Source organism: Sus scrofa, chromosome 1, assembly GCF_000003025.6.
Source record: "Sus scrofa isolate TJ Tabasco breed Duroc chromosome 1, Sscrofa11.1, whole genome shotgun sequence".
In the NCBI taxonomy this organism is placed as follows: domain Eukaryota; kingdom Metazoa; phylum Chordata; class Mammalia; order Artiodactyla; family Suidae; genus Sus; species Sus scrofa.
In genome coordinates this window covers 20611749-20638496 of record NC_010443.5, presented here as the reverse complement: position 1 = coordinate 20638496, position 26748 = coordinate 20611749, and the positions used below count along the sequence as shown (strand labels likewise).

The following is a 26748-nucleotide window of genomic DNA, read 5'->3' as shown; positions in this document are numbered from 1 at the left end:
GATTGGTTGGGGGTTGGGACGGATATAAAGGTTAGTAAGTAAATAGATTACCTAAAGGACTTTTTGGGGGAAAAGAGCAGAATTATTTTAATAACTTTATTGAGGCATTATCACATAAGATTCACTCTATTAAGTGAATAGTTTGGTGGCTTTTAGTATATTCAGAGTTGTGCAACCATCATTGCCATGTAGTTTTAGAACAGTTTCATTATCCTCTAAAGCAACCGATACCCATGAGCAATCACTCAGCGATGCTTCCCTTAATTTTCCAGCCTTAAAGCAACCACCCATCTACTCTCTGTCTCCATGCACTTACCTATTGGGGCCTTTGACTGTAATGGACTTTGGGTCTGGCTTCTTTCACGTTTGCAAGATTCATCTCTATGGTAACATGTATCAGTAATTCATTCATTTTTATTGCTGAATAAGATGCCATTCTATGGATATACAGCATTTTGTTTATCTATTCATCAGTTGACGGGTATTTGGGCTCTGGCCACATTTTGGCCATTATGAATAGTATTGCTGTGAACATTCATGTACAAGCTTTTATGTGGATATGTGCTTTTAGTTATCTAGGGTGTATATACCTAGGAGTGCAATTTCTGAGTTGTTTTGTAACTGTGTTGAGCATTTTTAGGGATTGCCTAATTCTTTTTTCAAAGTGGATGCACCATTTTAATCATTCCAACAGCAGCATGTGGAGGCTCCAAATTCTTCACATCCTTGCCAATACTAGTTACTGCCTGAGAACAGACTTGTTTTGAATGAAAATATAAAGTCATTAAAATAGAAAAAATTCCAATTAGATTGTTGTACTCATCTAAGACAGCCCATATTACCAGTCATGTGATATTAGAACCTAAAGCCGAATGCCACCTTGTAGCTCTGTGTACAAAACAACTCTGTTGGGGTCTAATTATCTTATCATTAATGTTCACCAGGTGGTTAGGAAAGGCTGGTTTTCGTTTATGTCTTATTGAGAGGAAAAAGGTGGTGAAATAGTTTTATGTGTAGTGCTGTTGAAAGTGAAACCCTTTTCTGACAGGCCATTAAATATACTTGAAATAGAACAAATTGAATCACAAAATTAAATTTGCAAAATAGAGTATGAACAGCTATTGAAAGTCTGCTGTTCCTTAGAATACCTGGGTGATGAGTTGGCTTTGGAGCTTGAGGCTCATATTTTTATTGACCCGGCATGGTCCTCACCTGCCCACGCTTGCCTCCTCTGCTTCCCTCCCTTGGCATATCAAAGGAATTCGGGAGACATTCCCTGGCCAACACCCTGTGCGGAGAGGATTGTTTTAGGAAGTGCTGGGGTTTAATGTGGTCAGGAAGGAAAACAGGTTCTCCAGACCCAGGGCTCTCTTAGACTCAGACTTAATGTTTTTGTTTGTTTGGTTGGGTTTTTTTGTTTGTTTGTTTTTTTTTTTATTAGAGTTGATTTACAATGTTCTGTCAATTTCTGCTGTACAGCAAAGTGACCCAGTTATACATGTATATACATTCTTCTTCTCATATTATCTTCCATCATGTTCCATCACTAGTGATTGGATAGAGTCCCCTGTGCTATACAGCAGGACCTCATTTCTCATCCATTCCAAATGCAATATCTGCATCTACGAACCCCAAACTCCCAGAGACGTGTTTTCTTTTTGACTGTCAGAGACCTGACAATTAAATAAAACACAGAAGTATAAATCTGACATCTCACCCTCACCCCCTTGTCCAGCTCTTCAGTGTCTCCCCAAGCACCCATTATTGGTTAAGTTGCAGGTGCTCAGAACACCATACAGTCTTGGAGACCTGATTACCACCCTCTTCAGACTCAGCTCTGCTGTTTTATCCACACTAAATGTTTGTCCTTTCGTGAGGGCACACATTGTCACGTTCTCTTATTCTTCTGCTCATGTTTAGTTTCCTCTGTTGGGAGTGCCCTTCTCTCTTTGCAGGTTCCGTTTAGACACTCTCTCCACCAGGAAGTCTTCTGGAGCCCCCTAACTCTAGTAGGTCCCGAGGCACTGATTGTGTGCCTAGTTTACCCATAAACAAACAAACAAACAAAACCCAGAAAAGGTCCTAGGCCTTGGGGAACTTATGTTTATTTGAGAGGCATGGACAATAAACCATAGACATAATAACTAAATACCTACCTTGCATGGAAGGTGGTTTGTGCTGGAAGGTGATAGGATTTACACACAAGGTTAAGCAGAGTGGTGGGGATGTGAATACTGGGGATGAAAAATGTAGGGACAGCAATGGGATATTCAACAGGGTGGGTGAGGATACCTCACTGGGAAGGCTTCACAGGATGAGGGAATCTGCCTGTGAACCTGCGGGAAGAAGCTTTCCAGGAAGAGCACACACCAGTGGGTGAAATTACACCTTGTGAGAGCATCCAGGTTAAGCTGTTAAATTCCAGCCATCAGGGAAGGTGACTGTGGTATCCTCTCTACAGACAAGTATGTATTTCCATTTGGATTTTGGAAATCTTACAAATCATTTCAAAACATCCCTCCTTTACCATCTCCCCTCTGCCTACCCCTTTCCAAAGCACATTTTGTGGACTAGTAATTAAAGTAGAACTCCCACTCAAGAATTACTGTACTCCTATGTCAAAACATGGGTCATTTATCTTCTTTCTCCATCACAAGACTTGGATTCATCTTCTGTGGAATATATGCCCTATAAATGTTTTCCGTTTCCAGAGGACCAGCAATGTAATGCCTCTGTTCTTTCTTCCCTGAGTCACATCCTTTTGTTTTGTCTTCTCTCAGTTTCTAATTTCCTTTCACATCGACACCTATGGGTTTTTCCTGGTTTCTCTTTTGTACTAAATCTCTAACTACTATCTGTGTATTCTTCATCCTCTTTGAATAAACCAGAGTAAGGAGGTGTTCCTGCTTCTTCACATTCTTCTCAGCTGCTGGTATCCAGTGGGTACTGCCTTGTCCTGCCCTTTCAAAAATAAGAAATCTCTTGGAGTTCCCTTGTGACGTGGGGCTTTAAGGATCTGGCATTGTCACTGAAGTGACTGAAGTCACTGCTGCAGTGCAGGTTCAATCCCTCAACCAAGAACTTCTGCATGATGCAGGCCCAGCCAAAAAAAACAAAAAACAAAAAGGAAAGAAAAAGAAATTTCACACAGCCCTTCACATTATTTTCAAAATCTTTACTGCTTCCACATTTACTGGTTAGACTTGGGCTTTGGGGCTAAATACTCTTGATTACTAAAATTTTGTGAATTATTCTGCTGTATTATTCACTGTTTTTCTTTTAAACCATGTGGTTTTTTCATATCAGTCTTTTATGCTTCCTTTTTTTTTTCAGAAATAAATTTCGAAGATATTTTCATTCTTGGATTTTCACATTGGAGCTTCTTACTCTAACACAATAATCTAAGTTAAAAGAATTGACTCAAGACTTTTAAATGTATATATATGTATACATATGCATATACACACCTTTTTATGTGTAATAGGTATTATTTTCCAGATTTAACATGTATTCTTTCCACTTCTCTTGTGTGTCTTTTTTTTTCCATGTTTCCGAAACTTTAAATGTCAAGAGATCATCTTTTTTTCCTGGAATATTACGCCTTGGGATTTCTTCACAAACTGCACTCCTTAAATAGAGATGATAGAGGTTTTGGCTCTTTTACCCCCAACATAGTCCTTTCATACTAATAATTGGAATAGTAACTGGAGATAATTGGAAATATATTGACTTGAGCTGACTTCACAGCTATGCTTTGTTTATATCGATGCTGGGAAGGACACATAAACATATCTGTGGATTTTAGAGGAAGTTTTATTTCATCCCATTTCCTGTATGTTATTACTGCATCTACGTTGTGGGTTGGTGTTTTCTTTTGGGTTGCTATGCACGTTTATTGTTTTAGTTTAAAATGTAAATCAAAGCAATAATTGTGTGGAAAAGTCAAATAATATTTATAATGCTTATCACCAAAAAACACCGTCCCTCCATTTCTCTCAATTTGTCACCTGTTCTTCTCATTCCTCCCTCCCCTTCTGCAATGGTCTCTTTCAACTTCCTTACCAGTGGTTTTCTGGTGTTTAGTTTCCGTTTTCTTTTTTTACATGAAATTATTATGATATTTCTAGATTTTTTAATTTTTGCTTTTTACTTCCTATGGAAGATGGGGATGTAAAGGCTCCAAATACCCAGTTACCCCAACATAGTTGTATCATAGTTAGATCAAAATAGTTGTGTTCAGAAGGGATTTGTTGATTCTAAAAGACTGTTAGAGTGTAATATTTTAGAACATAAAAAAATCGAGTTCTCAAAATGCATTGCTGGGGAACTACATTAAAAGTGAAATATCAGAGCCAGTAGGCATTTATGTGTATAATTTAAGAGGATAACAACATTAACAGTTTTGATTTAGCTACAGTATTAAACTAGCACATTAAAATAGCACAAGATCATTTACTCTGATCTTGCAGTAGTCACTGGATGAGTTTTGTTGTTTTTAAACGCTGGTCAATTAGTCTTAATTACCAGACATTTTATAGGAGCAGAGGTGAAAGTTTAACCCTACTTAAAAGAACAAAAGGACTAAAGACAAACGGTTCTGAGACTCACAGATTTGCATGAAAAACGTCACAAGGGAAAAATTGTAATTGCCTCAGCATGAGAGATGGAATATATTTTAAGTTAATTGGAGACTATCTTTTATGGGTTCTTTTTGGTTTAGTTTTGATTTCATGTACTTTAATTTGTTTCTATCTCTTAATTTTTTTTCTTAATATATTCCAAAGAATGTAAAACACTTCTGAGGAACTCATTACTACTTGTGAAATTGCCTTTCTGTACAGCTGGATGTAATTTTTTTTTTTTTTTTTGGCTGTCTTATAAGAAAAAGAATCTTAGATCAGGCTATTATATTTTAGCAATCTGACAGTAGTGATGACCAAAAAGTACATTTTGTGTAAGTTCAAATACAATGTAGCAATTCCTCTTAGGTAAATATTGTAACATTTTGGCTTTTTGGTAGGGTCTTTTTGGCATTTTGGTGGGGTCTTTTGTTGAATCCTCTGTTTAAATTCATGTTTCATCATTCATATGTGTAAAATTGACATTTTCACATCTAACCCACTTAAGTGCTGGTAATTAGCCGTTTCCTTAACAAGTATGGTCCAAAAGTGGTCTAATTGAAGATGTTCCATGACTTGATGAACATACTAGGTTACAAATTCAACTTTTGCTTCTCTTTGCAAAGGCACTGAGACGTGAGTTAAAGGAGAAAGAATATTCTGTCCTGAATGCCATAGACCAAGCTCGAGTTTTCCTGGCTGATCAGCCAATTGAGGCCCCTGAAGAACCGAGAAGAAACTTACAATCAAAAACAGGTGAGACTGGTTTCTTTGGTACATAATAAAAACACGTGTGAGAAGAAGAAAACACCAAAATCAAGTTGGGAGTTTTCTTACAACTCTTCTAAGTGTTATTTCCGTCAAATGCGTCATATTTAACAAACATCTAGATTCTCAAATTTAAAAATGAAATGGCTGTGTACTTCACTATCAACATTTTAAAAGGAAATTAACTGTAGAAAAATTGACTTATTAAAAAGTATAACTAAAAATAATTTCTTTTAGGAAATAAAAATTTGCATTTCCTGTATTTAAACAACCACATGATAAATAATCTTAAGTAGAAGAATGATATTTAAAATACAAGAGTAAGCATATAAAGTATTTAGATAGCTATACAAAATTACTTTTAAAATAGGACGCTGAAGCTCTTTTACAAGCAGACCACAGAATTTATTTAAACATAACAACCTATGCTATTTATGTACTTTGGCTTAAAACTGAAACAGTATCTAGAAAATAGTAGTAAATCTCATAACAGATTTAAGAGATAAATTTGGGGGCCAACATGTATCTTTATTTTGAGTTTTCACTGTTGGCATAAAAGCATTCTGATGCGTTTAAAAAAATGAACCTATCATTCAAAGTATTTTTTCCTCATTCACTTTCCATAGAAAAGGCCAGCCTGAAAGACTGCTATGTCCAGCAGGGTAATTCATGAGCCTTTACTGCTTGTAAGGGAAGTACAGTTGGAAAATGATTTGACTGTAGCTGGAACTAGATCAGACATTTGGAAAGTAGCCACTTTCTTCCTCGGTCTTTCTCAGGGAAGCTCTACTTCAACCAGAATAAATTTCCCATCAGGGTCATGATTTTTGTGACCCTTTAAACTTGCGTGTGTGTGTGTGTGTGTGTGTGTGCTTGCGCAAAGACATCCGTAGTATAATTATCATCTCTCCCAGCACTGTTTTTTTTTTTAATTTTTAAATTATAGTTGATTTATATTGTTCTGTCAATTTCTGCTGTATAGCAAAGTGACCCAGTTATATATATATATACACACATTCTTTTCCAGCATAAGTATTTATTTTCTGCTGGTGGTATCACTATTTTTGCAGTCAGCCTGCTGGGGAACTAAGTCAGTTTTGAGTCTCCACTTTTCATAGTCTGCAAATCACTCATGATTGTTATTTCTGTCTTTGGAGAGTTATGCTTTGTTGTATATGTATCACACACATACACACGTGTGCACACAACATACACACACCTACATAGGAGGTGGTTAAATGACTGGGCTCTCTCAGGTGTGGGTAGGAAGTGATTAGGTTCATGGAAGAGGAGTGCCCAGGCTGGGGCAGCTGCCCATCAGGGAGGAGCAGAGCGGCCAGGCAGGGGGTCAGGAGCTGTGCCTGGGCAGGAGGTAGCAGCGAGGCCTTTGTGTGTGGTGTCTGGTGCAGCTGACAGTCAGACAGAGCATTTTGACTTAATACAGCAAGAAGAAGGTGCTCTGTTTCACGTGTTTGTTTGTTTTTTTTAAGCTTGGAAGAAAAATAAGTTCACTTGTCTCACCTTATCCAATTTAAAATCTGCCTTAAATCTGCTTTTCTCATCTCCTTGCTTCCTCAGTACTTTTCAGAGGATAGAAGAAACATTTTTCTAATAAGCTACTTCGTGGCAGTGAAAAAGTATTACATCACCAAAGTTTTGCTTTGCTATAAATTTTCTTCCTCAGTGGTTAGTCACTTTAAAGGGTAAAAAAAATAAAAGGGTTGCTTTTTGCATCCTATTTTTGCTGTTATATTCAGGACATTTTTAAGGCCCATTTTCATATACTCTATTTGGGAGGCAAGGAAAAATGTCATCTCAATTTAAACTCTGTGATTTGTTTGTTTTTTTGCAATGAACAAGATTAATACTCTCTCCTTTCCTGATCTCATTTTGTGTAATGCTGTCTGATTTTTACCTGTTGTTAAAAGTAAATGAAAGAAAATTATCTATAATAGTTTTTATACTTTGTTTTTTATCATGACTTATGAACAACGGCTATCAGAAGTAGAGAGCATTTGAACATTAGTTACCTTGTGCGATGCTACTGGAAATATTCAATGCTGGAGGGGATAGAATAGGAAGAAATTGTAGAATGATTTTTTGGGTGTTATTTAATAAGCATATATTGAGTATGCTGTGTAATGTGCCTTAGGGACACACCAAAATGAATCCATCTCTTTACTTTCAAGTAACTATTCCAGAAAATACTCCTCTCCATGATTTCTCTCTCCCAAAGCCTTTTCTCCTAGCTCTTTTTTTTCCTCCCTATTGTCAATTATAGTATTTTATGATAGCTTAGAAGCTTTCCTTTTATTACCAAGTGGCACAGGATGAGTTGCTCTCAGGCACCTTTTAATTGATAAATACTGTTAAAAACAAGCAAACAAATTATTTCAGTCAAATCATCAGTTGCTGACACAAAGAATCTCACCAGGTATGGTCTGCTAGATATTTTTTTCCTCTGGTTTTATTGAAATAGAATTTGACATATAACGTTGTACAAATTTAAGGTGTATGACATAATGATTTGATATTTGTCTATCTTATGAAATGATCACCACAGTAAGTCTAATTAACATCTAGCACCTCACAGAGTTACAGCTTTTTTCCTTGCGGTGAGAACTTTTAAGATCTACTCTCTTAGCAGCTTTCAAGTATGTATTTTAAATAGTTAAAAATCACCACTAACATTAATCTCCCTATTTCAGGCCATTACCATGTTTTGCTAGGACTGTTGGCAATATCTTCTTAGTTGATAGGTCTGTATCAACATAGATGCTGTGATGATGTACCTTAAACACAGAACTGGCACTTGCTCCCCTGGTTTAAAAACCAGGATCTGACCTCCAAACAAGGCTGCACAGTGATTTGGCTCAGCTCTCCTGTGTAGCAGCATCTTATGCCTCTTTCTATTCCAAACAAATGTCCATTCGACACCCACTTCTCAGATTTTCTGCAGGTAATGGTCTTCTTGCCTTTTTTTTTTTTTTCGGGGTGCACCCATGGCATATGGAAGTTCCCAGGCTAAGGGTCCAATCAGAGCTGCAGCCACCAGCCTACGCCACACCAAGGCTGTGGAGTCTGAGCCACATCTGCGACCTGCACCACAGCTCATGATAGCATCGGATCCTTAACGCACTGAGTGAGGCCAGGGAACAAACCCGAGTCCTCCTGGATACTACTTGGATTCCTTACTGCTGAGTCACACTGGCCACTCCTCCTTGCCTTTATCTTGTTTCTGTTTTTTTCCTGCCTGTAGGTGCCTCCTACCTGATTTCCATCTCTTTCCTCCTTTGCCTGCCCAGTCCCCGCTCATTCTGTTCCACTCATTGCAGGCTTTATGTCTTGTAGGAACCCATTCCTCTCTCAGCTCTCCTCCCTGCCTCCCTGGTATCCCATCGTCTCTCTGACTCATGTTACTAATACCTTTATCTGAAGCTCAGCCTGTCCCTTGCTTAGTGACCTTTCTCATTTACTGAGAATCTGAAAGAGTGTAAAAAAAATTATCTGAAGAGCCAAGCTAGGTATTATGTAGAAAATTAGAGTGAAGATCTTATTAGTTCATAGAAAAGACACTGTCTCAGAGGTATAAACTCTTACTTTAGACACTGTTGTTAACAAGTGTAACTCATTTTATAGTGAATTATGGGTGTGCATGTAGCAGGGTGGAAATGACAAGAGAGGGGACAAGGGTGACAATGAGAAATGACTTCTGGCAGTCCAAAGCAATGAGGAGAAAGAAAATTATAAAAAGAATACAAGAGAATTCTAAAATAAAACAGAGTAGTCTTTGGGGCTTTTAGCAATAAAAGAAAAGCTGAAGCTGTAAATTATAGCTTATTTTTTTTTTTTGGAGACAAAATATAAATCAGTTAAGAGAAAGCATAGGCATTTTCGCTATATTTTAGTAAGTTTCCTTCTAAAATGGCAAGCATAAAAAAAAAAAGAGCCAAATGAATGAAATGTAGCTGTCTGGACCACTCCCTTACCCAGAATTACTCATTCTGTTTGTAAATGGTTATTAAGTCAATATCATTTTTAATTGCACTAAAATTATCTGAATAATTACGCAAATTTTACGAGGTTCATGACTTTGTGAATAGTCCCCTGTCCTGAGTGATGTGGAACCACTTCATTTGATTTGAACTGTGTCGTGTCAGTATATAATATTTCCTTTTAATGAAGTTGAATTGTTTTTCACTTTATGTTCACCACCTGATCTGTATCTTTTGATAAGTAAAACAGTGGAACAACGAAAGTCTCACCATTCATATTCTTCTGCATATTTGTACTTCCCAAAGCACTTTTGTGTTCTCCTAGCTATCCCGATGAGTTGGGCAGATCAACAGTATGCCTTTCTTTAAAAATAAATAAATATAGAAAGGACAAGAAAAATACTGTGGTGCAGACTGAAGTCATCAGTTCATGGAGGGTAGATCGAGGACCAGAGCACTAAGCTTCTATGTTGGTGACCTTCCTTAACCCTCGGTTTTTACGCTGGCTTTCAACTCATCCCTTTGTACTTTCTCCCTCTCTCTTCACTCTCTCTCCCTCTCTTCCTCTCTCTCTGTCGGCTCATTGGCCACTGACCTCTTAGCTCCTTTTTGACGTTCAGTATCTAGAGCCCCTTCGCCCTGCACAAATGTTTCTTGGCTTCTTTCTTGTTCACGCAACCTCGCTTGCTGTTCTCAGTCCCAGATTTGAATTTCTTTGAAAACCACACAGCTGCATAGTGAAAGTAGATGTGAAAGTAGATAGCCATGGAGCTCACAGCAGAGTCAGCCTCAGCCCACTCCTGCCCCCACACCCCTTGAGGTAATGGGGGGAGGTGCAGGTTCCCTCTCACCTATTTGTTACCCACAGTTCAAGTTGAAAGTCAGAATTGCACAGGGAGTTAGAGCCTTAAGTCTGAATCCTCCTCTCCATACCACACATAGACAGGTGTGAATGCAGACATAGGCATAGGCATGCACACACACACACACACACACACACACACACACCACACACGCAGAGACATACATACTCATTTTATGAGTTGAGGCTATGATATCAATTACCAAATAAAACAGCTAACACTTTAATAGTCTATTGCACCTCTAAAAATGTTTCAAAAATTATACAGCTGATTATATATGTGTGTAGAAAAGCTATTTTCCTCAATTCAGCTTTTGATTTTAAGACAATTTTAAAAAAAGATTATTTTGTTCATAATAAAATCTGAGTCTTCAAACCTGAGTCTTCAAAATTTATTCCAGTCAGGGCATTGCTATTACTACCACTATTATTTTACTCCAGGCGGTCTGAACATTATTTCTTTTTCAGCCTGGCTTAGTTACTTAATTTATTTTGCTTCACTTAAATGATGGAAAAAAAAAACAAAAACAGGTATTTCTTTAGTGGGTTCATGCATTCATAGTTTTGTGTAGTGTCTATAGTTGTGTATATATGTTTATCCATACACAACTTTTTACAGTTGTATATGATTTTACCTGCTATTAATGGCTAATAATAAACTTTTCAGACAAAAAATATGTATGGATTAATTTTTTTCCTCTTTGCTCTTTGAGAATCTTGTGTATATTTAACAGTAGTTAATGTTTTAATTCACTATATACGGTTTTCTTTTAAATTATTAAATTTTCATAGTATTTTAAAAGTCAGAAGTTTTTTCACTCATATATTTTATGATGTAACAAAGAAGTAATAAGTGACATTTTTCAGTCCATGATGTCAGTCTCCATGTTATGCCAATATTAGCAAACTTATGCAAATAAAATTTCGTGATCATTAAATGAGTGAAAAGATGAAATTATCCTAGAGTTTAGAAGTTGCTTGTATATAACCTAAAGTTACACTAAAAAGATGGCAATAATTATTTTCTTGCATCTCATAAAATGAGGCCAAATTACATGTAACCTCACGTAAGTAATTAGGGTAGTAAAACTCATGGGTGTTTTTTCCCAGGGCATTTTTGATTTTCCTGATGGCATTTTATTAATTAGAACCCCATTCAGTGTGAATGACAGGTACCCAGCCTCCCTAGGCAGAGGCATATGGGGAATGCATTTATCCCCCATAACCAAATTACAGGAAGGGCAAGGACACAGGTAGCCCTTCACAGGGACCAGAATACCGGTCAGAAGCCTTTCTCCATCTCTCCCTTTCTGCCTCTCTCCACAAATTTTCATTTTCTTAGCTTTTCTATTACCTTATACCTTACAACCACATACCAGGGAGGGAAATCCCTTATTTCAATCTAGGACATTCCATGAGAGAGCATCACCTGACTCAGCTTGAGTAACATGGACCTCAGGGTCCTCTGAGATGGGCAAACCTACTTTTATACACAAGCATAGTGTTAGGTGGAGGAAGAATCCATGCCCATAGAGGAAGGGGAAAGAGAGAATAGTGAGTAAACATGGATGTTCAGGACAAACCCACACTCAACAGATGTTTGCAGTGTACCAGGCACTGTTTCCTTTAATTCTCGTAACCACACTTTGAGATATGAGTACTGTTACCATCCCCTTGACAGATGAGGAAACTGAGACTTTGAGATATTTGGATGCATGCTGTCACCCATGTGACAGAGCCAAAGCACCGCTTCTGGCTTGTCACAACCCTTGACGCCCTTAACCATCATAGCATACTATCTTAACTATCTTAACTACTCCAGTAGCATCAAAACACTTCCAGATGGTCAGGAGAAATAGAATTTTATTTTCTGTATTCTTCTACTTATAAAAAGTTCATACAATAAGTAAATACCCTTTTCCCTTTACTCTCTTTTTCCCCAGTACTGAAATATTAGGCTGCTTAATAGAATGACGTACCAGTTCACTGATTTCCTAGCACCAAGGGAGAAGGTATTGAGGCAATACTAGACTTTGTCTTTTTAATTTTCATATAAAAACATGAAGGATAAATAATTGCTTTCAGGCCTGTAGACCAAGGCAATAATTTAATTAGCTTCTTATGTCCAAATTAGATTACTAAAGTTGTGATGCATGAAAAAGCAGAGAAAGATACACTGTTTCTTTCCTTTCCAGTATTCTTAACTACAGAAAACCAGTGTGGTCCTTCTCATTTTCAAGTTCTATCATATATATACGGAGGTAATGAATCTAGTCTTCACCTTTCCTAAATATATTTTAAAATATAAAGTAAGCCGATTGATTGGATAAAAATTCCAAAACTTATTTTGTATGCTAATGAATACCATCATAGTGAAATTCAATTTAAATGAGCAAATCAACGTTCTTGATGAGGAATTATTTAACAAAGGTTAGTTTGATGGACATAGAGTGTTAAATTACTTTTTACCATCTGTTTTAGTCTCTAAGCACCGTTACAGCCATCCATAAATCACAATTGCCGCATAAAAAAGATGGTAATAATTTACAGGTATGTATTTTATTGAAATCAGCATCTGGGATGTGACTCTCTGATTTAAACCTAAAATAAGAGGAGTTCCTATTGTGGCCCAGTGGTTAACGAATCTGACTAGGAACCATGAGGTGGCAGGTTTGATCCCTGGCCTCGCTCAGTGGGTTAAGGATCTGGCGTTGCCATGAGCTGTGGTGTAGGTCTCAGATGTGGCTCGGATCTGGCGTTGCTGTGGCTCTGGCGTAGGCCAGCGGTTACAGCTCTGATTAGACCCTAGCCTGGGAACCTCCATATGCCGTGGGAAGCGGCCCAAGAAAAGCAAAAAAAAAAAAAAAAAGGAGACTAAACACTGTCAAAAACAAACAAAACAAAGTGCTGCTTTTGCTGTTGTTGCTGTTCCTCCTAAAAGCTGGAGTCTTCAAGATGAATTAGAGGGTTTGCTATCTTTTAAAAACGGTAATCCTAGCCAAGGCACAAATTCTCTACTTTAAACTTCTCACTTATTTTGCAGCACAGAAACCTAAAACATGCCTAACCTCTTTTATAAGATTAGCTAAGCTTGAGTAGAAAGCCACGGCTTCTTTTAGTAACTTGATGGGTCATTAACTGCTCTGTTCCATAGGGAAGCAGCCTGGGGAGAGATGCGCAGAATGTGGCAAGAAATGGAAGATTTTTAATTTAAGACTCCTGTCCCTTGATCTTAAAGGAGAATTGGGTTTTTGTTTGTTTGTTTGTTTTTTAAAAATACAGAATATTGTCCGTAGATCTGTTCTTCCTTGGACAGGTATTTATTGAATGCTCTCTGTGTCAGGTGGTGTTTTATTTATTTTTAGATTTCCTAATCACTAATTTTATTTGACCAAATGTATTCACTTAGTTTGGATTCCCTCTGAACAAGCTCCTAACGTTCTCTACAACTCTCCAACAGGAGGGTCTGCAATGAATGCTTTCATTTTGAAGAAGCCGAAGTAGAACTAATAAAGAGATTTATGTACTTAATTTTATAACCAGAGAAATTAACAGCAAAAATCTACAACCGCAAGAATTCAGGAATATCTTAATGAAAACATTAACAATTGCACAATGACTAACACTGTTTCACAAAAATATGGTTCTACATGGTTATATAATTTTTAATAACAGAATATATAGCACCAAAGTTATCCATAGACAATGCATTACCTATCACATCACCTGTTTCAAGTATTCCTTTGACTAAAAATAATTACACTTAATTTATTCATCATACCCTTCCTTCAACTTTTGGTTTCTTTTGCTTACCTTCTCACTATTGACAATTTAGGTAATCTGCATGGATGACATGTAGATTTCTCATTTTCAGTTTAATCCTCAACCTATTTTATTAGTTCAAGTTGCACCATAGTGAAGCTTTTTCAGATCAGTCAATGACTAACTGTTGGCCATTTTTGCAGATTCCACCTTCTTTCCTTTTTTTTGCCTACTCATAAATCCTGAAATTTTCCAATATACTTGCTTCAGAACCCTTAATGCTTTATTCTTTCAAACTTTTGGAGAAATCTCTTTACATATATTTCTTATTGTATGAAATAGAAAAAAGGCAAAAACAGCAAATAATAAAGTACTATCCCAAAACACTCAATAAATAATCAGATAACTCCAATAGGGCTCTATTAAACAGCTACATTTTGCTATACGCGTCACTCTTGTTCATTTAGAAGGCACACACTGAAAACTAAAGAAATAAAAAATCAAACACATCTGTAATTCTATCCCTTAGTGAGAACCATTGTAAATAATATTCTGGTTTCTAATCTTTGAATGCTTGTATAATAATGGTTTTAATGTTGTATTTATCCTACTGTATTCTAATTTTTAGACAATTTTTATTGTAACAATAGAAGTGTGATTCTCCCTGTTGGGGTTCCATTTCTTGCACCTTTTGATCTCCTCTATTAAAAAATATGTATCTGGAACACTATGCTAAGTATATACTTGGTGAAAAAAAAAAGAATAAGTATATTTTATCCATTTATCAAGCTTTGATATTTATATCTATTTCTTACACATTTAATTTTATCTCTGTGTTTATCACCATAATTTCAAAATTATATCCCACTATCAGTTCACTATAAATACAGTTTGTGGCAAATTCAAATTCAACATGTCCAAATCCAAGTTTTAGATACTGGGAAGAGAGCAGTGAATGCAACATCTCCTTGTCCTCCTGGAACTTACATTCCCAGGTTCTCTTGGCCCTCTCAGGACCACCTTTTTGCTTCCAATGATCTGCCTGCTGCTGTCCAGCACTCAAACCTGACTTGAATATCTTACAAAATTGCCATTAGTGTGAGGAAAGTCAGGGAATAGTCCATTACAGAAAATTGAAAGCTGGATCTCAGGTGGCTTAGCCAGGTCTGTTCCAGGGCCTCCGGGCTCTCCCTGCCTTTTTACCTGGAGGTTAACCTTTTGAAAATTAAAAAAAAATTTTTATGACTGCACCTGTAGCATATGGAATTTCCCAGGCCAGGGACTGAATCCAAGCAGCAGCTGCCGCCCACACCACTGCTTCAGCCATGCCTGATCCTTTAACCCACAACGCTGTGATGCATATCAAACCCAGAGCTCCACAGTGACCCAAGCCCCTGTAGTTGGATTCTTAACCCGCTGCACCGTAGCAGGAACTCTGAGGTTAACCTTCTTAATGGTCTCTTCCTCCTTGGTCCTCAGCTCAATGCTAGGTTTATTTACTTTGGCCTACTTTATGGAAAGGGTAAAACATTAAAGTATTCAGTCTCTAGCTGGGCTTCCATTAACTCCTGGTCAGAAGTGCCATTTATCTTTTTCCAGGTAAGGTCTATATTCCTAACCTCTCCATCCTCCGTCATCCCACCTCCTTTAATGACTTGTATTTTGATATTTATGGAGGGTATGCCCTGATTCTCTTTACTTTGGAGTTCTTCTTTTTCCCTAAATATATCTGTTCACTGCCTTCTAGTTTTTTCTTTAAGGATTTAAGAAGTTCCTTGGCAGCATGAATGGGTCTTTATCATCTTTATCATGGTCCTACTGAAAGATTTAGGCTACACATTATCAGGTTAACCTACTCTGAGGAGCCTCTTACTGTTGTTATCCTTATAATTTATTAGATGAACATAATTAGAAATATTGCAGTAATCAGCCGATGGCGCTTAATAGTATACTTGTAATCTGGTTCTTAATGAATTGTTGTCAGCAGTCATCATAAGAATGGGAAATGGGCAGGGTTCTCTTCAACACTGATCATTTCGGAGAGATTAAGCTGATCTTAATCATGTAATCAGAAAATCTGAGAACATATTTTCCATTATTTAATCAGAAGCATCTCTTGGTCATGAAGGAGAGAGAGAAAAACAGAGTGAGGAAGAAGAGAGAGAGAATGAGAGTAAGTCAGGTCTAGTCTCTAGATGTATGGGGAGGCTTTGTTTTTTCATGTGAGTATTGTTGACTGATTAACTTGGCTTCCTTATTTGAAAATCTCTCGAGATGTGTAAATCTCTCAGACTTTGTAACAAAATCGTTTAAAAAATGAAAGCAATTAACTACTGTTGAAGCTTTTCTGTGTGCCAGGCATGTGTCAGTAGCTTTACAGATATTAACTGAAGTTCAAGGAGTTAAAGAATATATCTATGATTATATAAATAGTATTAGAACTGGCTTATGAACTAATCTTTTCTGGACCATCAAATTGTCTTATGAGGTGAAAATGCTACTCCGGAGAAATTTTTTCTATACTTGTTTGTTGTAATATTTTCTTTTCACATCTTGGTGAAATGCGATAAGATTATAGATAACTGCAAAAAAAAAAAATAAGCAAACAGTACAAATGTGATGGAATTACCATACTTGAAATCACTTTATAAGGTTTATTCTTCTTTTTCACAGTAAAAATGTTTTTTGGTAAGTGCTATAATGGGTTTGGGGAGGAGGAAGAAAAAGATGAGTGGAAAAATTTCCACTTAAAATTATGAAGTTGAGGTGTTCCTGTCATGGCTCAGCAGTAACGAACCCGACTAGTATTCATGAGGACACAGATTCGATCCCTGGCCTCACTCAGAGGGTTAAGGATCCAGCATTGCTGTGAGCTGAGGTGTAGGTTGCAGATCTGATGTTACTGTGGCTGTGGTATAGGCTGTTAGCTGGAGCTCAGATTAGACCCCCAGCCTGGGAACTTCCATATGCCGTGAGTGCAGCCATAAAAAGACAATAAATAAATAAATAAAATTATGAAGTTGAATATTCTCAATAAAGAGTAAAGCTGAAAATTTCATTCAGTCCAATTCAATTCAGAAATTGTATGTATTGAGGACATACCAGTCTCTAGGCTGACTACTGCCAAACTAAGATGGGAAGAAATAAACATGCATGACATAAGGCTTTAGAATCTAAGAATAAAAAGTCACAATGGAGATTATGTGTCAATTCTATAATTGAGAAAGAAAATACAATAAATATGGAAAAAAATCTTTATTTAAAAATAACTGGGCTGATTCTAACAGATTTCTACATTATTTCATAGGAGAATCATATACTTTAATGTTGTAAAATGTAAACAGTTTTTTGTATAAGCACACACAAAGAGATTTTTATTTTCCTGCCCTGTAAGATTTCTTTGAGACACAGGGCGGCTTTGCCTTTCTTACATAATTGAATTTTAGAGGTAAAAGAGGCCCTTGATGTGAAATGCTTTCCCAGCAAGAGAAAATACATTCCCATTTGGTAAAGCTAGAAAGAGAGGTCGTAGGGCTTACCTAGGAGCAAAGGGCAGGATGGGAGCAGGACCCACTCTAGCTTTATTTTCCACCTGTATTCTAGTAAAGCTTGTCTTTCTCTCCAGGGTGGAAGGGAGGGTGTGGTGTAAATGCCATTCAATTAATTGGCATCTCTGAAGAATAAAGAGAATCGGGCGAGAAAGAAAACCTCAGGCATGGTCGTTCCTTTCTCTGCTGTTTCCTCTTCTTAAAAGATAGTTACCTACTTAAATATTTTGTAACACAATAAAGAAGTTGCTATTTTAAATTATATACATCTATGTTATTTGTTTATTTTTGTTCTTTGGCCGCCTTGAAACAGGTGGAGTTCGCTGGGCCAGGGATCAGATCCGAACCACAGTTGCAGCCACTCGGGATCCTTAGCCCACTGTGTTGGGGACTGAAACCTGCATCCTGGTGCTGCAGAGACAATGCCGATCCTGTTGGGCCCCCGAGGGAACTCCAAATTATGTAGATCTAAAATAAATATAGTAATATTTACAATACAACATAGTATATAAGGTATACGTATGTTATATATGTATAAAAATTAAATCTGATCCCATCCTCAACATAAGTGGGAAGGCCTGAAGGGAGGAGGATGGGCGAATGGGGAGTAAAACAAAGTACTCCCTCTCTCTCTCTCACACACACACACATACTCTCTCTCTCTCTCTCTCTCTCTCTCTCTCTCTCTCTCTCTCTCTCTCTCTCTCTCCAGCGAGTAGGAAAGTGACCGAGGCAAAGTGCTTCTGGTCTGTGAATTGTCAGTAAATTTGCTTGGTTTTATCCTGCTCTTTCCTCTGTCTATTAGCCTCTCTTACTGCCTTTTCAAATGCAAATTAGATTACCCTCCTATCACCAAGCTTCATTTGCTCTCCTGCCTTCAGTAGTTAGTGCCCTGCGCTGCGTGGGCATGACACAGCCGCTCACCGGAGTGGAAACATTCTGTCCAGCTTCGGCAGCCGTGACCAGAGAAATCAATTGATGAGCCAGTGAATGAGCTGGCAGTGCTCCTCCTGGTGACACATTACAGTCATCTGGGGAGCTTTCAAAACATATCCATGCAGCCCTTTATCCTTGACCAACTAAATCAGAAGCTTCTACTATTTGGAGGTAGGGCCCTTGAGGACCAACATTTTAAAAATAAACTCTCAGGGTGGCTTCTATTAGGTCACCAGAATGCAGAACCACTGGTCCAGAAGATTCTCCACTCTCGCATGAGGGCCTTAAAATGTACCACAAAATATCTGTTCAGAAAATCTGAAGCATACTTTGTTCTTTGATGTTCAAGTAACAGGAGATTTTTTTTTTTTAAATGTCAGCATAACCCTTTATTATTTTCATCATTGATGCTTTCTTGCTGTTTTAATTCATTTTTCTATTTCCTTACCTCAACTTGCATTTCACTTGTTGATTCTTATTACCTGTTTAGCAAACATCCTGGAAAGTTTTTGACTTTTTCTGTCACCCTGTTCTTGGTTTCATTATATATTAAATTGGGATTGTAGAGCAACAGGAGGCACTTTCATTCTGAATTCTTTGATTACTTAATATGCTTCCTTTCTGGCAAACAGATGGTGAATTGAACATAGAACTTTTCTTCGGAGTAGCTGCTTGAGTGGGGATCATGTAGTAAATACTACAAAAGGACTATGCAATCAAAAGGTTTTACATGAAGTGAAAACAAAAAATCACAGCCAGTGTCTTTTTGTTACAGGACAAAGAAGCTGTGTGTCTCCCTGCCCGGTTATTCAATAACTGACTCACAAACAGTTTTTATTTTATTCAAGGAAAATCATCATAATTAAGTTGTCTCTTCTGAGGTTGGCTTTTTTTTTTTTTTTCCTTTACAAAAGTCAGTAAAACATGAGTGCTTAAAATATATCTTTGAAATGTCCAAGTGACTTATTAACAAACACAGGTGTTGCTGTCATAAAAATTATCAACTTCCTTTTCTCATCAGGCTAGGGCTGATTTATTTCATCTCGCACATAGCATGTTATATTTGTATGAAATATAGATAGTACAAATGTTACGTATTTTTCATTTATAAAAAAATATCTTGTAGGTTTAAGGATTTAAATAAAGTTTCCTTTCTAATGACATACCTTTCCTCTTAAAGTTCCCTCTCCAGACCCTTAGAATCCTGACATGTAACATTGATGGGTCTTTTGTTCCAGGATTCCTGACTCCTTCCCCTGACTGTTGTAATGAATTATATTCCACACTAAGTGCTCCTTGGAGCTGGGTCTCTAATTCATTTATTTTCCCTTATTTACCTTTTCCTGGTACACTGAGTCTATCTACTTGTAACATTTTCTCTTCTTGTCATCGATTCAGCTGCCAAGGGTTTGGTCACCTTTCTCTAGAGCCTCCTAGCACTTCAGCACAAGGCAGAGGTCTGTGGTTGCCGAACTCTTCATAGTTTATGCAGTTCTTAGAGATTTATTATAGCTGCTTTACATCTAAATGCTGAGGTCTAGAAATTTCTGGAAACTTAGATAAAAATAACAGTTCTGTCCCCTTTATTTTGACCTTTAAATAATAATTAAATAAAGACAGGCAGACACATGTATGTTGCATAGGAAGGTTATCGTTTAGGAGAGCTTGCTTCAGTTCATACCACAGAGTTCCTCTTACCAGGAAGTTTGATGAACTTCAGTGTATTTTGTGAATGGTTTGGAATATTTTGAGGGGAAGTGGATGCTGCTAATGTGATTGATCCTGAAAGATGGGATGTTATCACAAAGAAGAAAATGCACATATATCTTGAATGTGCGGTTAGCCTTGATTGTATGTTTCTGGCTGGCCTCTCTGTTTCAGGGGACCAGCCGGGCAACCTTCAAACCAGCTAGAGAGGAAAAGAGGCATCCTGGGCTGGGAAGGTGTGAGGCCGGGAGAGTTGAGCTGGAGAGCCATCCAACCTGCTTTGAGAGTATCTGCTCTGTGGTCGTCAAGTTCCCCTGCCCTTGTCTCACCAGCTTCTCATCCCCATATATCTGACGCTTGGCTTTTAACTTGACTTTATTTCCATCTGCATCCTTTTGTTCATCTTCTGGACTCTTACTCTTCCTTCCCGCCCCAGTCCTGGGTCGGCATCTTGCATCATGCCTGCCCTTTTCTATCTGAAAAGTATACTTTATTTCAGATATTCCAGAAGCCCTCTTGCTCTATTAAATATTTAGGATGGTCCTTGAAGTCTCACTATCTCCTTGTTGAAATATGTGTGGACATGCTACACTTTTGTGCTACAGAGAATGCCTTGCATTAAAGATGAACTAGCTGCCAAACAGATTCAGTGATGATGAAGTATCCAAGATATGTTGTCTTCGGTTGTATTTTATTTTGTAACACCATAAATTAATCTTATTTTCTCAGAGTTTTTCCTCATGACTTACAGCTATTTCCTTCCCAATTATCCTTCCCATTTCTCTTGAGGACAAGGAAAAACTAATGAAAAGCTGTCTTTGAATTTTATGTAGCTAAATTTATGTTGAAGAAAAATTATTATATTTCTTCTTATATTGCTACATTTCAAGGTTTGCAAATTTCTTAACTCAAAAGTCACCAAAACCACTGGGCCACATATTCCTCTGAGCAACTTCTTTGAAGACGTAGCAGGGATTAGTGGTGGAAACAAATGGAGCCTTTTTTTCCTTACCCCAGTTGGTGTACCCTGGTTGCAACCCTTTGAAAGGCGGCTTGCACATTTGGTTATAAGAATTTAGAGCTGATCAGGCTTCTAAATATCTTTTTTTTTTTTTTGACCACAGAATTGACTCCTGAGGAGAGAGCCCAAAAGATTGCCAAAGCCATGCGCAAACAGTCTTCTGAGGTCAAAGAGAAGTGGGAAAGTCTAAATGCTGTTACTAGCAGTTGGCAAAAGCAAGTGGACAAGGCGTTGGAGAAGCTCCGAGACTTGCAGGGAGCGATGGACGACCTGGATGCTGATATGAAGGAGGCGGAGGCCGTGCGGAACGGCTGGAAGCCCGTGGGAGACTTACTCATCGACTCGCTGCAGGACCACATTGAGAAAATCATGGTCAGCATCCCTGCCTCAGATAAAGGATTTTTAAAAATCTGTTATTGTTACATATAACACAAAAGAAAGCTACATGTATAAATTGTTATAAGGGATTGTTATCGGGCCAACACTGTTACAACCTCCACCAAAATCAGGATATAGAATTTTTCCAAACACAACAGATGGTTCCCATATGCCCCTCACCGTCAGAACCCCTTCCCCACCAAAATAACAACTAAGGTGACTTTTCCAATAATCTTTTGTTTTTCTTTACACGTTTTTCACTCAATTGTGCATCCCTAAACAATATAGATTTGCTTTACCTCTTTCTTTTTAAGAATACTTTAATGGCCCTTTTAATCTTCACATTTCCCCTTTATCTGTTTGTTTGTTTTCTTTGGAATGCATTTGTTGAAGAAACTGAATTGTTTGTTTTATAGTGTTTCTCACTGCCTGGATCTTACAGAATGGCATCCACATGGTGTAGTCTGGCAGGCTCCTTTTTAAATTGGTTGTTGGATTTAGAGGTTTAATGAAAGGGTACTGATTTACTGGGAATTCTTACCTACTAATCATATCTTATTGTCTGAGCATATAGTGAAGGATTAATTTAGCTGTAAATTCTGTTTGTAGTCAGCTATCACCCAAAGTGAAGGATGTTAGGCCTCTGATCCTAGACCCCCTTTGGCTCCCATATTCTAGAACACATCCAGAAAGAATGTTAATTGAATTTAGGTGATGAAAGACACAACAGATTTAGATTATGTTAGGGTTTCTAGCAGCATAGTAAAACTGTATATTAGTATGCTTTAAATAGTAGTCATGAATCAAATCAAAGCATAAGTGGATGAAAAATCTGAAGGTGTTAGACTGACAATATCAATGTCATCCATGGGATTTTTATTGCAAAAGATATACATCTTTTGGCTCAATGAGAAAGAGAACACCCCTTCATCACTCATTGGTTAACGAACCCCACTACAATCCTGAATATTAGACATAGGAATAATCATAATAGCTAGCATATTGAGACTTACTATGTGCCAAGAACTGTTCTGAGTGAGTTTACATTGGTATCTCTTTTAATCTTCATATCAACTCAGCAAGATAAGTATTATTATGATGATGTCTATTTTAAAAATGATGAAACTCCAGGTATTTTTCCAACATGCACAGCTAGTAAGTGGTAGGTTTTTCGTGATTTCTTTCTTGCTCCTCTTTTTCATTGTAAAGACCTCATTCATAATAATGTAATTGAGCTCGATTTTGATCAACTATTTGAATTCAGATCTTTAAAATGTACATATTAAGAAGTTCCTGTCATGGCTTAGTGCAAATGAATCTGACTAGTATCCATGAGAATGCAGGTTTGATCCCTGGCCTCGCTCAGTGGGTTAAGGATCCAGCATTGCTATGAGCTGTGGTGTAGGTTGCAGACACAGCTCAGATACTGTGTTGCCGTGGTTGTGGTATAGGCTGGCAACTGCAGCTCCGATGGGGCCCCTAGCCTGGGAACCTCCATATGCCATGGGTGCAGCCCTAAAAAGCAAAAAAGTAAAAAATAAAGAAATAAAATTTACATATTAAATTTTAAACAAAAACTTTTTATTACTGAAAGAGTATTGGGGTCTGCCATCTTTCATTGTAAATATGCTTGTTTCCAATAATCCTATAAATTAAGTAGGATTCCTATAACTATAGTATCCAAAATTTTTTCCTGTAACTGGATCTGAGTTTAAAATAACAGATTGAAAATAAAACCTTTTGGTATAGGTTCTTTGGAAGTTGTACACTTCTTGTATTTTAAAAGATGGTTTTTAAACTCTGAAAATCTTTTAAGCTAGTGGTTTACAAAAAGTATGTTTTATTGGATTGCAAAAATGTCACTTGGTTGGAGCAAGAATTTACCCATTTGAATTTGAAAATATCAGTTTTTAATGCTGGACGATTAGTGTTGAAGGAAAATGAAAAGTTACTTCTGGGGTTCTTAAAGGCCTAAGATTTGGGAGGTATTAATCTCATTTGATTAAAGAAATTACTCATCTCTGCATCCAAATCCTTCTGTTCAAATTTCTGCTCAAGTGGGAAGGCTAGGAAAAATACACCTAGTACCTAAGACAAAGAAAGAAACTGTGGATTTAAAAATTTGAACATCTTATTAGGACAAAAGAAAACAAAACCCAAGTCTCATTAAACCCAGTAAAATGGATTCAAAGTCTAGGATGTTTTGACATGTGCTCTAAAAATATACCTCAATCCCAATGAAGCTATAGGCAGGTGAAAATAAGTTCTGATTATTGCTAAATATTATTAAATATGCCAAAGCATCTGGAAAACAAAATCTTTCAGGATAATCAAAGAATTTTAACTTCCAAAAATTATCCTGAATCATTCTTCTTTGTAGAATTCACCCTTCTGACAGGAGAAGGGTGGGGATTCAGATCTGCCATCAGGCTGCCAGTCAGCCCCTCTAACACTGGCAGAGGTTTCTGGGGTTTTTTTTTTTAGCAAAGAAGACCACATAGATTTTTATTCTCCTATAGGAAAATGCAGCCAAAATATGATAAATTGGTTCTTTAAACCAGAACACACAATAGATTTGAAGTCATTTTAAAACTTGCTTTATTTCAGCAAGCCCCTTAATTTGGAGCTCTAAAAAAAACCAAATGATAAACTTTCTTAATAGAAAGTTTCCTTGTTACCATAAAACACTGGACCACAAAAACAAAATTAAACTGAAATTGCATTATTTGTCTAAGGACTTCTACTAATGTTTCTACCTGTGGCTTGTAAGAGAAAAGCATTATTTTTAAAGAGGAAAAAATAAAACTCTTTTTATTCAATAAGATTTAAAGATCTGTCTGAAAGTTATAAATTTAAAAAACTTTCATCTTTCGAAATAAAACTAGTTATTATTTGAAATATAGAAATCTCAGATCATTTTTTAGCATTTCATTTTCAATCTGTAATACCACCCAAATTCAAAGATACTGATTTTAAAAGTGGATTATTAGTATATAATGTAAAAATTCCAACTGAAGACCCTTTAAAGGATTTAAGTTCTGTAATTATTCTCAAACTAAAACTGGGAACTCAGGTCTATTCAAAGTCCAGACTGAAAAATTCTCTTTTCGCACCCCTCCCTCTGTCCCCTGTTTTGGTATTAATTCTTAATTCTTTAGACCCTGTATTGTCTCTCTTATCATATATCTGCTTTTCCCACTGGCTGTTATTTGTGAGTCTGTTTATTTGTACACATTCTGTCATCCTTGGAGGACCAACATCTGCAGTCATGGAGAAAAACTGTCACAGCTATGAATTCCTTCCATGTTGCAGCAATTTTCACATCTTGATGGGCTTTGCTTCTTCCACCTGATTAAAAAAATTTTTTTGCTCTTATGCTTTATTACAGAGTAATTTATCCAACCCCACCACCTCAATCATCAGTTATTTACAGCTGAATCCCAAATGTCCCTCTCAAGGCCTGACTTTGAAATGCTGGTGCCGTCAGGGTTCTGGGAAGATTTAATATTCCTTACTGGCCACACATTGGCTTCCACACTCATTGTTTTGCATGTCATTTACAGTTACGCCCGAAGTCCACATCTGATGCTCCGTCTCTGGGTTTCAGATCTTTTCTTCTGACTCTCCACCTTGAGCTTCTTCATGTGGCTTTTCAGCATGTTCAAGAATTTTGAAATACTAAAACATACTCTCTGGTTTACCTAAGATTTATTTTCTTTTTAAAAATAAAGTTCTATTCTTAACATTATGTTGATCTTCACCAACTATACTAATTATTTTTAGCCTTTACCTGTGATAAAAGGGGGAATTGAGAAGTGGTTATAAAGAGGCTTTCTTTTCATAAGCCGTATGGAAGACGCCACATTAGTATGGTAGTGTTTTAATAAAACTTTATAGCCTTCAAAGCACTTTGAATAATTATATTATTCATTAGCTAAACTTGGAGTGATGAAAGGGGGCTTGTCTAGTCTCTTAAGGGTGGGGATTATAGAAATGAGAAAACTTGAGGGCTGATGCTAATAGAATATTCACAATTACCTAAGACCTATAAGTTTGGTACATGATTAATTTTTGACACACCAAAGAGTTAAAAATATTCTGTTCTTTTTTAGTGTCCCAGGTCTGTTCCCCATTCTGTATTGGCTTAAACTTGCCTCATATACCCTTTTTTGAGCCTTCATCATTAGAAATACACTCCGCCCCTCTTGTAAACATTGTGCTGAATACTAGAGGATGTCTGATTTTAAGAAGGTTCCATTCTGTGGTTGGGGGAGGGCTTTAAAATGTGAATGCTTATAATACTAGGAACTAAGACCTTTGATAAGAAAGGATGTTTAAAATCTATTAACAAGGGGTTCATATGGCACCAAACAATCAGGAATGTCCCCTACCATAAAACCTGATTTGTGTGTTCAGAGATATGCAGGCTGAAAATGGTGGCTGGGTTGGAGAGGATGTGGGCGGAGCCTCCAGCCAGGACTGGTGAGAGAATGGCCTCCGGGAGATCTTCCCATTGGGTGGGGACTCAAGGGGAGTCCTTTAAGGGATGGATGGGATCTAGGCAAAGACGTTGTTGGAAAAAGGATACATGAACACAGAGGGGGTTCAATTATATGGAACAAGGAGAAAACTTAGTGTTTTCATTATTCTGTTCTTTGTTCTCACAGGATGTATCGCTGTCATTGTCAAAATATTTTAGCTTGTTTTTTTCCCTCTTCACATGCCTCCTGCCTCTACCTGTACCAGTTCTCTGAACTGTGCACAGAAGTGGCATTTGTCAGTTCTAAGCCTTATTTACTTCTTTTCTGATAGATCTTGCTCTTCCTGCCCCACCTCTAACCACAGAGAGTGGTCATAAATTATTTTGAAAGAGATAAACCTTACCTCTCAAGAATATAATAGGCATAGATTTTGTGAATAGGAAGCTCTTTTTACTCTCCACTTAATTTGAGACGTTGCATCAGGTGAAAAAAAAAAATTAAGGTATCTGCATTAAAAAAGGAAAATGTGAAAGAAAATAAAAGACAAAATCAAGACTAGAAATTAGTAAAATGGGTAATAATGGCAAATATTTTCCCTACTAAATTGTATATAATGAAAAACTAAAGGAAATACATGATAATTTAAATAAGTTTGCATTATCGCTTTTCAA

The 26748-nt window shown here is 37.1% G+C and overlaps 1 protein-coding gene across 16 annotated transcripts in view; it reads left to right on the top strand.

Annotated features, from left to right (window-relative positions):
* Positions 1 to 26748, top strand: part of UTRN (utrophin) — a 533664-nt gene that overhangs the window by 409431 nt on the left and 97485 nt on the right. For all 16 annotated transcript variants that reach the window (XM_021072273.1, XM_021072283.1, XM_021072259.1 and 13 more), the window contains 2 exons: positions 5246 to 5375; positions 21322 to 21590. In XM_021072273.1, coding sequence (XP_020927932.1) covers positions 5246 to 5375; positions 21322 to 21590 — 399 coding nt within the window. The remainder of the gene's footprint in view (positions 1 to 5245; positions 5376 to 21321; positions 21591 to 26748) is intronic.